The sequence below is a fragment of the Trachurus trachurus genome (genome assembly GCF_905171665.1).
Source record: "Trachurus trachurus genome assembly, chromosome: 14".
In the NCBI taxonomy this organism is placed as follows: Eukaryota; Metazoa; Chordata; class Actinopteri; order Carangiformes; family Carangidae; genus Trachurus; species Trachurus trachurus.
The window spans coordinates 2,152,689-2,167,997 of record NC_139903.1 but is presented as its reverse complement, the minus strand read 5'-3'; the positions used below and the strand labels follow the sequence as shown (position 1 = coordinate 2,167,997).

The 15,309-nt window shown below is 40.8% G+C and overlaps 1 protein-coding gene across 1 annotated transcript in view; it reads left to right on the top strand.

The window, feature by feature from the left end:
- Positions 1 to 14,733, top strand: part of LOC310996904 (heat shock 70 kDa protein 4-like) — a 36,719-nt gene extending 21,986 nt beyond the window's left edge. Inside the window, exons 13-19 of the mRNA XM_083986427.1 lie at positions 4,811 to 4,891; positions 7,048 to 7,203; positions 9,438 to 9,563; positions 9,732 to 9,839; positions 10,394 to 10,513; positions 11,058 to 11,219; positions 13,602 to 14,733. Of these exons, the coding sequence (XP_083842553.1) occupies positions 4,811 to 4,891; positions 7,048 to 7,203; positions 9,438 to 9,563; positions 9,732 to 9,839; positions 10,394 to 10,513; positions 11,058 to 11,219; positions 13,602 to 13,835 (987 nt within the window). The 3' untranslated portion in view covers positions 13,836 to 14,733. The remainder of the gene's footprint in view (positions 1 to 4,810; positions 4,892 to 7,047; positions 7,204 to 9,437; positions 9,564 to 9,731; positions 9,840 to 10,393; positions 10,514 to 11,057; positions 11,220 to 13,601) is intronic.
- The last annotated feature ends 576 nt before the right edge of the window (positions 14,734 to 15,309 follow it).

The window sequence follows — 15,309 nt, the reverse complement described above, 5'->3', positions numbered from 1 at the left end:
GAGATTACAAGACACATTTAATAACAAATACAAAAACTAAGACTAGACCGTCCTTCCTGTTGGTGTTACTGCCACACAGGTGAGACCAGTGTTGTGGGTAACTGTGAGTACTTAAATTACTTTTTTCGAGTAACGCGTTAGTTTCGTGCGTTGAGCAATCAGTAACTTAGTTATTTAAAAAAAAAAAAGTAATCTGTTACTTTTCGCCGGATAAGGAAAGGAAAATCCCGACTGCAGCTGCTTTTTGTCAGACAGTAACTATGGTGCAACCTGCGGATGTGTCAGCTGAGGCGCAGCGCTGTGATGAGTCTGTGCCCTGCTGACCTACGTGTGTGTGTGTGTGTGTGTTTCAATTCGCCAGCGAAAAGGACAAGAACATAACGGTAAAATGCACACTGCGTTGGTGATAAGCTTCTGTCGACCGCAAAAAATCCACTTCCAATTTAAAGACCCACTCCCGTGAAAATCGTGTTTTTTGAGCTTTTCACATGTTCCTGTGGCATTTTTCTTGTGTTAGAGCACATATCAGCAGAAAAGGAAGTGCAAAATTGCATTTCTGAGTTTTTCTGCCTTCAAATTGCTGTGAACCAACGGCAGACTCAAACTGGCAGTTTCAGGGAGACTGGAGCTGATGTGTCACAGCTCCAGGGAAGGGCACTAGTGCTACAAGCTCCCGCCCCGCTCTGCATCTGGCTCAGAGGTGAAAGGGTTAACAGCTCGGTGTAGCTGTCAAGGTATAACAGGTATAGCTCACCTGGTAGAGCAGCTTGCACCGTGAGCAAGGACTATGTTCCAGCCTGGGATCGAATCCCAGTGTGGAGTTTTACGCTAATAAATTTAACGCGCTGAATCTGTAATTGTACAATGTCCAGCTGTCAGCGAGCGGGGGGGGGGGGTGTGAGGAGGTGGCTGGGCGGGTGCAGAGCAGCGCAGTCTCCGCCCACCCCCCAGAGGTGCATTGCTAATGTGCATTGCTAATGAGCTGGTTTTAAAATGACCAAAAAGGGTCGCGGGAGTGGGACTTTAAGGGCCCATAGATCAGCTCCACGTACGGACCTGCTTCTCCAGCAGCAACAAGCAGCTCGGCTCTCAGTGCTTGCCGCTTTCAGCAGCTCCCTCTCGGCAGCGGCAGCTCAGTTCTCCCCCGGTCCAGCCCGGATCTCTACTCCATAGCGGCCGTAGCAGCAGTGTGATACCAGTACATTTAACCGCATTTTTAACTTTTATTACACACAAGGCAGGAAGTTCACGTCTCGCCAGCCTCCCTCCTCTCCACACGTTGAGTCCTTCGTTCAAACTGACAGACAGATCGAGCAGTGAAGCCGCTGAGAGGGATTCACGGCAACTCCTGAATCAAAAAAAAAAAAAAAAACCCGCTATGTGGCATATTTCTGACTGTCTTTCCTGTTAAAGGGATAGTTCACCCTAGAATGATATTTCGCTCATTATCTACTCACCCTCATGTTGACTAAGGGCTGGAAGAATTTTCAGAGTCCACCGTCCCTTCTCTGAGTTACAGGGGGTCTCGGCGTAGCAGTGCATTTCAATGCAACGGTTGCAAAGGGACACCAGAGCTCTTCGTAAAAAAACACACACAAAAAAACATCCAAATACCTCCATGATGCTCGTATGTAATGTCCGTCTTGTGCTGAAGCCCCAAATTGCGTAATTGTCCCGAAAAAAATTAAATAAGTCTATATTTTAAGCTTGTTTGTAGCGGAAGCTTCTCGAAGCTCCTCTTCCTGGTCCGTCCAAATCTCGCGTGATTCGCAGTAACCGCACTGACGCCGGCGCGAATCACGCGAGATTTGGACGGACCAGGAATAGGAGAAGAAGAAGAAGACGAGAAGCTTCCGCTACAAACAAGCTTAAAATATAGACTTATTTAATTTTTTTCGGGACAATTACGCAATTTGGGGCTTCAGCACAAGACGGACATTACATACGAGCATCATGGAGGTATTTGGATGTTTTTTTGTGTGTGTTTTTTTACGAAGAGCTCTGGTGTCCCTTTGCAACCGTTGCATTGAAATTCACTGCTACGCCGAGACCCCCTGTAACTCAGAGAAGGGACGGTGGACTCTGATAATTCTTCCAGCCCTTAGTCAACATGAGGGTGAGTAGATAATGAGCGAAATATCATTCTAGGGTGAACTATCCCTTTAATGTTATGTAGAGCTAATTTGGTTGGATGACTGATGTTATTCGACTTGGTGCATTTAAAAGAGGCTGTGTGTCTGTCAGTTGTTGCAGCATGTGCGAGGCGCTGCAAAAGGCTTTTCATTTTTGGTAACGCATGAGTACTCTAACGCTGTAACGTAACTGATTACTTTTAATTGATGGTAACGTTGTAACCTAACTAACTACTTTCCAAAGTAACTATACCCAACACTGGGTGTGACATAAATAAACAACTTAAGTGACTTTCAGTACTCAACTATATATCGCTCTTCGTCTCGTTGCCCAAGCCTTTTCAAGAAATAAAGAAAAAACAAATATACTCAAATGATAAAGATGTTTTAGCTTCTCAGCATCGTCCAACCACACAAATTTGTTATCTGGATCTACCTTACTAAACAGTTTTTGTCTTATAGAGTCATAGAAAGGACAGTAGAACACTAAATGAATTTCATTCTCCACCTCTTGGATGTCACATAAATTACAAACTCTGTCGTCTTCTGCTGTGCCGACATATCTGCCTGTTTCAATATGAAGACCAAGTTTACCAGCTCTCAACTGAGCACACAGGGATCTTCTTCTTTTTAGACAAATTATACAAAACATAGTTTTCTGGGCCAAATACCTGTTTTATTTCACAGTAAGTACGCAGTTTTGGTTTACCCAGGGCCGGCCCTAGGATGTTGGTGGCCCCCTAAACAAGGTTTTTGTTTGTGGCCCTGCACTCTAAGCACAAACACCAAATCACTGGTTAAAACTGAATACAGACATGTTTATCCCTCTGAGGTTTGAGGCCATTTTCTCAACTTTTACATATTTTCTTAAATATATCTTTTTAAGATACTTGCAGATGTAACAATACTCAAGTGTTTTATGTCTAAATATTAGAACCTCCGCTGTAAGCACACTGAGGCCAGTTTGTCCTACAACACTGTAGAAAGAAATCATTTAGGCCAAATGCTGGAAATTTGAGGTCTGCTTTTTGAAAAATGTCAAATCCCTTGTGAAAACACTCCTTCAGTCATGAGAATGAACAGTTTTGGTGCTTGAAATAGGATATGAACACAGTAATAGATACGTGTAGAAAACAAGTCTAAAATGACATTTTGTAAGATTGCTTTTTGAGCACAAATGTTGTCATTCTGCCGTTCTATTTTCACCAAATGTCTCAAATGTGAGATAAAAGAAGCTGAATATTGACTTCACATTACATATAAAGCTCATAGCTGCACGTGCAGACCTCAGGATGTTTAAATGACTTGATGAACCCCGGTACCTTTCTGATCATGTGGCCCCCCCCCACCTAACGGGTGTGTGTGTGTGTGTGTGTGTGTGTGTGTGTGTGTGTGTGTGTGTGTGTGTGTGTGTGTGTGTGTGTGTGTGTGTGTGTGTGTGTGTGTGTGTGTGTGTGTGTGTGTGTGTGTGTGTGTGTGTGTTTCTGCGTGTTTGTGCGACCACACCTTCAGGTTTAATCGTCGATCCGTCATCACTGTGGAATCTAGATTTCTTGCCTCAACAAGCTTCAGACGCATCGAGGGCTTTTTATTTAATTCCCTCTGTTGCTCTTTTTAATACATAATTATCACTCTTCATCTGAGTAAATGTGACACTAAATGCCACGGGAATTAAATAACGTCAAACATCATTCACCTGCAACGACTTGTGAGAGGTTTAAAAAAAAAAAAAAGAAGATAATTGAGACTGAGCCCAAAAGGTTTTAATTCAGTTTCAGTGATAAAAGGCGGCAACATGAACGACAAAATACCAGCGTGACAAGTTATTACTGATGTGTTTTTGGTGTTTCTCAGTGATGTTTGATTGACTTTAAAGATTAAAGAAAATTAAAGACGCGTTTCCACTGCAGGAACTTGTTGGTTTTGTTTGGTTTGTTTTATATTGAGGGAATGGAGTAAATAATAATTATGTAACTAGTAGCTTGGCTAAATACTTCTGAAATAAAGTAATCAGAATAGTAACTTGATTAAGCTACTTTTAAAAGGAGTAATCAGTAATTTAAATGTTCCTCCAGAGTAATTTGCCTAACGCTGCTTCTAGATCCTTGTTTTTAACTCCATGCATCATCAAAACATTATGTGTTTGAGACCAAATCTTTGTTCTTGTTTGTGTCATTTTAAGACTATAGGCTACATTTACTTGCATAATGATTTGCATAATGGTGGAAACACAGATGACACTTGGCCACAGGAACCTTTTAGTCCCTAAAAAAGAAAGTTATAGGAACTAGAAGCTCCTGGAACTTTAAGTTGAAAAGCACCTTAAAGACCCCTTAAACCAAAAATGCCATTTTTGAAATGATTAACATGTCAATTTAGTGTGTGGGCTCTGCTACAAGGCATTTCAGGAGCAAAATTGCTAATCCACGCCATAATGAAGCATTTGCATACTCATGAATATTCATAGAATCTGGATTTTTCAATGAGATAGAAATAGTAGACCTGTTTTTAGCCTATTTGGGAGCTTTTTTAAACAACTTTTTTTGTGGGAAAGCAATTTTAATCAAAAAATCACAGTCACAGCAGAGCATTTTTACAAATTTTAAAATGCCTCTTTAGGGAGACTTTAATATACTATTATTTATTAATGAACCTTGTGTTTTGTTGCCTTCTAACAGAACAAAATGCAGGTGGATCAGGAGGATCAGAAAGCTCACTCTGGAGACGGAGACAAGAAACCAGAGGCCGAGGAGATGGAGGTAACTTTGTGCTCTACTCAGTTATATATATTCATGATATTAAACATGTGGAGTTTTTAAATAATAACCAAGAAAATGGAAACTTTGAAAAGCCTGATAACCAAGAAAAGAAGTTCCAGTGAAAGTGAAATGTGGAGAAACAACACAACATGACACAACCAGGTCAACAAACTCCTGTGATGAGTGTTTCAGTGGTTTTGATGTTTTCATCTAAACTAACAAAAGAAGCCGGTGTTGTTGACACGCCTCTACATTAAGGTTAACATGATGATGTCATGTGTGTTGTCCTGACACGTCTTCATGGAGCATTTTAACAAACTGAGGAAACAACATGGAAAAATAATGAAATTTCAGTTTTATATGAGAGTATAAACAGAACTGAATACATGAAAACAGAACAGCAGTGCTCAGGAAACGTTAAATATATCAAATCCAATCTTCTAATCAATAGATTTATCTATAGCAATGAAAGGGATACGCCAACATTTTTTTTTCTTGTCCTGCCTCACTCCCGAGTCCATGACCAGCAGATAGACACCATCCTTTCGACTGTGCGTGCAGTAACAAGGGAGATAGAGCCGTATCGCCGTAATTAGCTTAGCTCAAACACTGGAAGTGTATAGGTAGTGTTAGCCTGCCTCCTACCTACAGTCGCTAATTAGCTTAGCTCAAACGCTGGAAGTGTATGGGTAGTGTTAGCCTGCCTCCACCTAAAGTTGCTAATTAGCTTAGCTCAAACACTGGAAGTGTATGGGTAGTGTTAGCCTGCCTCCACCTACAGTCGCTAATTAGCTTAGCTCAAACACTGGAAGTGTATAGGTAGTGTTAGCCTGCCTCCACCTAAAGTCGCTAATTAGCTTAGCTCAAACACTGGAAGTGTATGGGTAGTGTTAGCCTGCCTCCACATAAAGTCATCAGAGAAACTCTTCAGCAACTCTAAATGGAAACCGGCGGGCCAATCTTCGTCTCAGAGCTGACAGAACTCTCCGGTAAGGCATCTTGAGCGGTCAAATGCCGCTAACGGGACGAGATCGGTCAAAACGGAGGGTTCAAGCAAAGACGCTTTATTTTGGTTCAAGCTAGCTACATCGAGGGTAGGTTAGCTTCCTGTTTCAAAGTAAAAGCACAAATTCTATCGTCATGGTTTTCTGTATGTAAAGGGCAACGGGTGTTTTATTTTGTGAAAGTAACTGGAAGTGCGTTGGTCACAACGGCTAGCTTGAGTAGCGCCGAATTCGTCCGAACCAAATAGTAAACAGGTGGTATTTAGACAAATTAACGACACACTGCTGATCTAAACGGCTACTTTCTCACCTAAACATGTTTGAAATGTTGATAAAGTGATATATTTACAGAGTTTAGAGCTAAAATGAAATCAGCTTCTGACTGCTGATTTCAGCTCAGGTAGGAGGCAGGCTAACACTACCCATACACTTACAGTGTTTGAGCTAAGCTAATTAGCGACTTTAGGTGGAGGCAGGCTAACACTACCCATACACTTCCAGCGTTTGAGCTAAGCTAATTAGCGACTTTAGGTGGAGGCAGGCTAACACTACCCATACACTTCCAGCGTTTGAGCTAAGCTAATTAGTGAATTTAGGTGGAGGCAGGCTAACACTACCCATACACTTCCAGCGTTTGAGCTAAGCTAATTAGTGAATTTAGGTGGAGGCAGGCTAACACTACCCATACACTTCCAGCGTTTGAGCTAAGCTAATTAGTGAATTTAGGTGGAGGCAGGCTAACACTACCCATACACTTCCAGTGTTTGAGCTAAGCTAATTACGGGCGATTCGGCTCTATCTCCCTTGTTACTCCACACACAGTGGAAAGGATGGTGTCTTTCTGCTGGTCATGGACTCGGGAGTGAGGCAAGACACGAGAAAAAATGTTGGCGTATCCCTTTAAAAATGTTGCCGTATCCCTACAAGTTAAAATGAATATATAATCAGTTCATAATGATTTGTGTAAAGGTGCAGCTGCACATATTCTATTATTAGGTTTAATGTATGAAGGTTTAATGTTGCAAAAAGCATCTTTTTTTAACATTTAACATGTCCCTCAGTTATCTCATAGTTTTTTTTTACCACACATCAAAGCAGCAGCCTTATAAAACATTTAAAAAACAAACTGTTTCTGTTTATGTGTTGTCTCAGACGACGGCGGAGGAGGCCAAGCAGGAGAAGAAGAACGAGCAGCCGCCTCAGGCCAAGAAGCCCAAAGTGAAGACGAAGACGGTGGAGCTGCCGATCCAGAACCGCCTGCACTGGCAGCTGGACAGCAACGTCCTCAATGTGTTCGTGGAGAATGAGGTAATGATCTAAAACTCATCAGGAATGTCTAACACACACACACACACACACACACACATACAGTATTTATCCAGACGCAGTCGACTGAGACTAACTGGTGTTTTTATTTAGAACAAAAATGAACAAAGAATCACAGTCAAGTCGTTTTAAAACTTCGAGCTTCATTTTCTCATCACATTTTAAAAACAGGATCTGAATCTGACCTGATTATTAAATTATATAAAGGTTTAACAACCTGTTGGTACCAAAAGCCACACAACTACACACAACTGAAGCACCAGGAGGAAACACCAGAGACTGGATAAAACCAAATAAATGAAAGAAACTTAGCATTAGTGCAAGCTAGAGGTCTTCACGGGTCCAATTTGACGGACCCGAACCCAAATGGACCCGTGAAAATTGTACTCGGAGCTGAATGGCCCCGAGCCAATACTATAAATCTGAGTTCCATACCCGAGCAGCATAGCCTAGAAATCTTTCTGCACCCTCGCGGCAGCAGATCTATCTGCTCCGTAGGTGGGTCTAGAAACGAGCCATAGGAACTTTTTGAGTCTCGAACACCGCTTGTGTTGACCAATCACAGCGCTCTATCTGTTTAGAGAGTCGTTGGGCGGCTTAACGCCATGACGACATACATTTTAATTGGCTTGTCAGGCTAACGTCGTCCTGCTCTTTGCTCTGATTGGTCGTAGCGCTACCCTATTGGTGCAGAGGCAGTTTGAAAGACAGCCTTCATCCCGCCCCCTGGATTGAGCCGAGGTCTACCGCTCGTTGCCAGACTATACATGTTAATGAGATAGTCTGGTGCGTCAGGCTACGAGCACCGTGACATTACAGCCCCGAACCCTAAAAAACCTGTGGCCCCGAGTTGCTTTATGATTTTATACAAGTTGTCTAGCGTTCAATAAGACTTGTTTATATTACTACTACTTGTTTCTTACCTAAACGTAGTCTTCTTCTACCTGGTTCCGGCTGTGGCCGCTGCCAGCCCCCCCGGCCATAACGTGATGTAAACAGAAATAAATCCACGTCGTCATTTTCTTGTTTAGATCACGGTGTCCGCGGGGTCTTGAAAAGTATTAAAAGGTGATAAATCAATTTAGGGAAAATTAAGACCCTTAAAAAGTATTAAAAAGTCTTTTCACGACTTTATAAAGTCTTACATTGTGAAGGTATTTTTTCAGAATTAGCTGTCCAAGAGTTTGAGTCCTAACAACATTGTAAAAGTGTGTGAATTTATTCATTTTTAAAAAACAAGATGAACCGGGACATAAAAAAAGAAAAGAAGATTGTTTTTTGAGAGTGGAGAAATGTTTTTTTTTTTATAAACATTGCCTTATCCCAGCCTATTTTGAATTCTGTTGCATCATAGTGGTCTACAGTCTTTATCACAAACTAAAACTGTTTCGTTAAAAGTGTCACTGATGTAAATGGTTACAGCTTGAAGTGGCGGTGAGGTATTGAAAAATATTGAGAAGGTCTTGAAAAAGTCTTAAAAAGGTTTTAGAATTAACTTCAAGATTCCTGTAGTTGGTCATGTACTGTAATCCTTCTTCTTAGCCATTGCTAACGCCAATCCACCAGTCAGTAGAACATATTTCCTCTTGTTTAATTAACATTATAATTTTGGAGTTTCCATTTTGCTTTGCAGAGCATAACGTTACCGCGGTAACAACACGCTACGGCAACTCGATTGTTTAACCATTTTGCACCATTAACCAAAACGTTACGTTAATAAACAAACTTTTTAACTGAGTCCTGACCTAGGCTCTAACTTTAGCTTGAACTGTCACCTTCGAGTTGACGTCATCATCAGAGTTGTGTAGTTGTTTTGATCACGTGAGAGAAGTCACACAGGCAGCTCGCAGCCTCGCATTGGACGGAAGGGGGAGGGGGGGTGATTGACAGCTGTGACAGCCAATCGCCGGGTCCTCTCGGGTACTGTAGGACCCGGCCTTTCACAATAAGAGCCCCGAGCCCCGAGACAAACTCTCCTGAGCCTTGTGTTTTTGGGCTGTCGGGTTTTTCTAAGACCTCTAGTGTAAGGACATGATAAAACATATCTAAAATTATACAATGAAATAGGCTAAGAAGACTTAAGACTAAATGATTAAAATGGATATATAAAAGGATAGGAAAAGTAAAATCTAATATACAAATCTACTTTGTAGATCTAAAAATGACTCGGCTATAGATCATATTTCCTGACGTCCCGTTGCTCCGACTCCTTTCAGGGGAAGATGGTCATGCAGGACAAGTTGGAGAAGGAGAGGAACGACGCCAAGAACAACGTGGAGGAGTATGTGTACGACATGAGGGACAAGCTGCACGGCGCTCTGGAGAAGTTTGTGAACGAAGCTGTGAGTTTTTAATTAACGTCACTTTGGTCCTCTAGGTGGCAGCGTAACGCACCTTATTAACACACACTTTGACTCCCAGTGTGTCTTTTTAAAACCTTTTATTTCATTTACTGTGGTTTGAATCTGCTGAAATGTGACTTTAATTAAAACCTTCTGCTCGTGTTGTAGGATCGTGATTCGTTCTCTGTAAAACTGGAGGACACAGAGAACTGGCTGTACGAGGACGGAGAGGACCAACAGAAACAAGTTTACATCGACAAACTGGCTGAACTGAAGGTAAACGAGGAGTTATGGGATATAAAACCAGTTTCTAATTTATAATTCTGGTCAGTGACACTGTGAGGGAGGAGTTCATCAACTAATAACATAACGGTGGATGTTCTCCAGCAGCGGTTTGTAGTTTAGCAGTAAATAAAAGAGGTTATTGTCACATAAGCTGATGAATTTAAATGTGAGGTTTATAATTATCTGTATTAGTGCATAGAAGAAATATGGTGACAGAACTGTGATGGTTTCAGTAGAAATCTGTTCAACTTAAAGTAAAAATATTAGTATTAAACAATAGTATTTGAATTTAAATATTCTGTGCTTTGTTCTTTTAATCGAGTGACAGCCGTAGTTTCAACATGACATTTCATATTTTCAGGATCTTTTATCAGGATTTCTTGGTGACACATTTATTTCCTTATTTATTCCCAAAAACTAATATTCATAAAAGAAGAATAATCATTTTTAGTAATTTGTTCCTTTCGTTATGACTTGATGTTGGGAAAGAGTGTTTTCCTGTAGCTGGTTAATTAACGGACTAAATGTGATGTGTGTCTGTACAGACAATGGGCCAGCCGATCCGTCAGAGATACCTGGAGGCCGAGGAGCGGCCGAGAGCGTTCGAGAATCTGGGAAAACAAATCCAGATGTACATGAAGATCATCGAAGCTTACAAGGCAAAGGTAAACGAACACAGAGAGCATAAAAAAAGACTTCAGTTCAGCTCTAGATTATAATCATTAAAATCTTCGGTAACCCTTACTACTACTACTTTACAGGCCGTTAATTACATGATAATGTCAAGAAATAGTCAAGAAATTACAAGCAATTGTGTCATAATGTCTAGAAATAGCCTAGAAATAACGGTCAATTTCATGGTAATGTAGAGAAATATCGCCAAGAAATAATAATTGATTGTGTTGAGATATCCCAGAAATATCGGTCAATTGCAAAGGACTTGGTGGAGAAAAATTCAGGCCTTTCTCAAAAAATTCAAAGCAAGAAAAGCATGTGTAATCTTTTGTCTTTATGAAAAACATGACATTACTATGAAATTGACCGTTATTTCTAGGCCATTTCTTGACATTACCATGTAATTAATTGTTATTTCTAGGCTATTTCTTGACATTGTCACATAATTAAACGGCCTGTAAATTAAAGGTTTTACCAAATCTTGTCCAATATCCAACGACAAACGTCCTAAAGCAGCTGTTTCTCCTCCGACAGGACGAGCTGTACGAGCATCTGGACGAGCTGGAGGTGACGCGTGTGGACAAGCAGGTGAACGAGGCCATGATGTGGATGAACAGCAAGATGAACCAGCAGAACAGCCAGGACCTGACCCTCGACCCCGTGGTGAAGGTGGACGAGATCATCGCCAAGACTAAGGTACACACACACACACACACTGGCACGCACACACACACACACACACACACACACACACACACACAGCTGTCAGTCGACATTTTATTGGGTTTGGTGCTACGACTATCAAAACTGGCCAGAAATTATGATCAAATATTCACACTCTGAGGTTTGAACACATTTGAAAATCTAATTATTTCCACAAGAGGGCAAACCAGTACAAGGAGACATATATACCTGTATATAGGTTAAAAAGAATTACCATAAAATACAAATAAACTATTTGAAAATTTACCGCTTTTTTTTTTTTTTTTTAGAGAGAAATTTTTACCACTTTTTCTAGATTTTATTTTATTTTTTTACTTTTTTTTTTAGAAATTTTACCTTTTTTTAAAAAATAAATTTTACCTTTTTTTCTAGAATTGTTTAGAGATTTTTTTTTTTTAGAAATTTTACCACTTTTTTCAAGAATTGTTTTTGAGAATTATTATCTTATTTTTTTTAGAAATCTTACCACTTTTCCTAGATTTTTTTAAAAAACAAACTTTTTTGAGAAATTTTCCTCTTTTTTTTGAGAATTTTTGTAAAAAAAAATTCTAGAACTTAAAAAAATATATATATACACTTTTTTTTTTGAGAATTTATATTTATTTTTGGAGAAATTGTAACACTTTTTTTTTTTTACAATATTTCTACAAATTCACGCCATTGGCCCTAATCTGAATGTATACATAGACTAAAAAAGTTATGTTCTTCAGTCTCAGAACAAATATTTCTGGCAGGGCTGTAAACTAACTTTTTGGCTCACCTGCCAAGGGGACCGGTAGATGAAAAAATCTACCGGCCAAATAATAAGTTGCCTCTTTTCGTTACATATACATACGTTTCAGCACTTTTCATTGAGATAACAGTATTTTATAGCAATACATGCTTAGAAAAGAAGCCAAAGCCAAATAAATTGTAATCTTATTGAATAATCAAAACATTCCAAATTGGGAAAACTAACAAACGAAACACTCCTTTTATTCTATTCTATTCTGTATTCTGTTACTCAGAAGTCCAAGTCAAGTCTCAAGTCTCCAAAAAATAAAAGTCTCCTCTCTCTTCTGGTTGTAATGACCCTTCTGCTATCCAGTCTACTAAGAATAGGCTACTGCACAGTTAAATCTAAGAAATTCAAAGCATTTACTTTATTAGCAAACAGTACCTATTGATTACTTGTTTATGATCACTTTAAATAGGCTATTATAATGCAATATGAAGAAAACACACAATGAAAGCTTTCCTTTAAAGAAAAACTGTATTCTGAGTCAAGAAAGAATCAAGGCTGCTCTGCCTCTCTGCATGTGTCTGACAGAAGAGCTGCTGTTATTTTTTTTTTTTAATTAGCTCAGTCAACTCATGGGGGCGTGTCGATACTGTGCAGACTTCCGTATGGGCCTTCAGTCATATTTCGCAGCAAAAAAACAACAACAACTTATCCTACAGTAGCCTGATATGTGCCAGACTAGCTATGCAGCAGTCCCCGTGAAGGAGGGCCAGACAACAAACGTTGTGCCTCACCTGTACGGACAGTGTGGCTATAGGCTATTAAAAAAAAAAAAAAAGCCGGTTTACAGTCACCTGTCACTCACTCGCAGCTGACTGAGCTGTCAGAGCAGCTGCTGTCCCTCTCTCTTGTGTTTGGCTGCACTCTGGCACCAGCCAAAAATAATAATAATGATTGTTCACGAGTCTCAAAACACGAGTCCAAGTCAAGTCTGAAGTCTCTGTGTGTGCAACTCGAGTTCGAGTCGCAAACTGAGTCCCCATCTCTGGTCTATTATAGCTCCGTGAGCGCGCGAGAGATAGGCACGCACGCACACACACACACACACAGCTGCGGGCAAAAGCGCTGTCAACCGGCGCGGAGTAATGCACGTCTGGTGTGAAAGGGAGGCTCCGTCTCGGTGCGCGGCGCTTTGCAGCGCTTCCGCGGTGTCCGCGTGTGACACTGGCGTGAGGCATCAACTGTTTTCTACAGCGGGGTTGTCGGGGGAGCGACTTCAGTGCGACACAACAACAACAACACGGGACAAGCGGGACAAACATCTACCCGCCCCTGTGGCGTGTAGCCCTCCAAATTTAAGTCGCCAGGGGAATATTTTAGTCGCATTTGGCGAGTGGCGACCGTTAGTTTACAGCCCTGATTTCTGGTATTTGCTTCAAAATGTTGTCCAATGGGGGTCAGTGGTCTAATTTAGGGTCCTTGATGAAAGAAAGTTTGAGAACCACTGGTTTACAGTATTAGTTGTGAGCCTTGATTCACAAAGAAACAGACGAAATGAACAGTGGAGAAAGTTCCCTCTCTTAATAACAACTGCTCTCCTCTTCCTCTTCGTCTTCCTCTTCCCTGTGTTTTAGGAGCTGTACTCGGCCTGCAACGCGGCCATGTCCAAACCCAAACCGAAGGTGGAGCCTCCGAAAGAGGAGAAGACGGAGAACGGACCGGTGAACGGACAGGAGGGAACGGAGCAGAACCAGCAGCAGAACAACCCGGACAAATCCTCCTCCACGAATCCTGCAGCAGCAGCACCGGCGGCGGGGACGGAACAGGAAACAGAGAAGAACAAGCTCCCAGAGATGGACATTGACTAAACTAAACTAAACCCCAGAGCTTCACCTCCGTCTGTCCTGCTATTCGCCCGATTCTGTTGTTTCCTATGAGATTGTTATTGATGACACAGTAGCCTCGCTCTCTCTTCTCTCTCAGACACAGGCAGCAGCAGCAGCAGCAGCAGCAGCATCTCTTACTGCTTCTGTTCATCGGCCCATCTCCTCGGCATGTCATTTCTATTTCTCGTTTTCTTTGACGAATAGAGAAGATAAATATATTGCATAATGATATTATTAATATTGAATGGACTTCTTTACGACACAAAAAAGTTGTGTGAGTGTGGGATGGAAACTGCTTTTCTCTCTCTATCTCTCTTCTCTTGTCTGTGTTTCTTTGATGGCCATTATACTATAAAGATTGTTTTATTCAGCAGCACATCGAAGCCAAGAGGAATGTCCCGTTATTTTGACAAACTGCTGCAAACGACTGCAAAGTGGCTCCGTAGAGGAAAAACTAAATAAAAACACAGGATTCATTCAACTTGTACGAATGTTGCAGTATGTCTAAACAAGGAAAAGCTACAAACACGGATCGTTTCCAAACTGTACATGACGAATAGTGCATTTTTTTCACTACAGATACTTGTAACTGCTGGATGATGATGATGATGATTATTATTATTATGTATTTAGTTTGAGAGGAAGGAGGTGCTGAGTTTAATCGTACTGTATGTTGAGACTAGATACTCCGAGTTACTGTCATGCAGTATTTCATCGTTTGGCTTTTCTCATTCAAAAGCAAATGGTCTGTTTGTTGGTCGTTCTCTGGTAGCCTTGTATTTGTTTTTTTTTCTACTCAACAGTGTGAATGCTGGTCCTAACGAATCACCTCCTCGGTGCCGTTGTTGTCGCCACGTCACAAAAAAAAAAAAAAAGCAAAAATAAATCTTGTCCAAAAAAATGCATTTGATATAAGAATTTTCTTATGAGTACTGCATCTCGTTCCTTATACAGGGTATCCGCGGGGTCTTAAAAAGTCTAAAATTTGAAAATCTAAATTTTAGGCCTTAAAATATCTTAAATTTGTTGAATTATTGTGTTCAAGTCTTAAATAATTTTAGACAGGTCTTAAATTTTCTTATTCCCACCATGGGTGAGCATTTCACTCGCATTTGCCCCTAAAAAAAAATACATGTGTGAACCGGGAAAATCACAAAAAAGAAAGATCACAACCTGCGATTGGTCAAAAACTACAAATCCCACAATTCTCTGGCCTCAACAATAACAGTAGTTAGGTGTAAGTAGCATGGATGTATTATATTAAGGTAAGTAGTAAGGGAGAGTGGAGCTGTCGTGAAAAGAGGAAACAACGCCACGTCTGGTCCTGTTCTATGTTGTTCGTTCACACCGTCACCGTTTATTCGTTACGTCCGCGGTGTAAAAGGCCGTGACGCAAAGACGCGATTAGGCGCGAGACGCGGTATACGCGACTTTTTTTTTTTGCGACGCAATACAC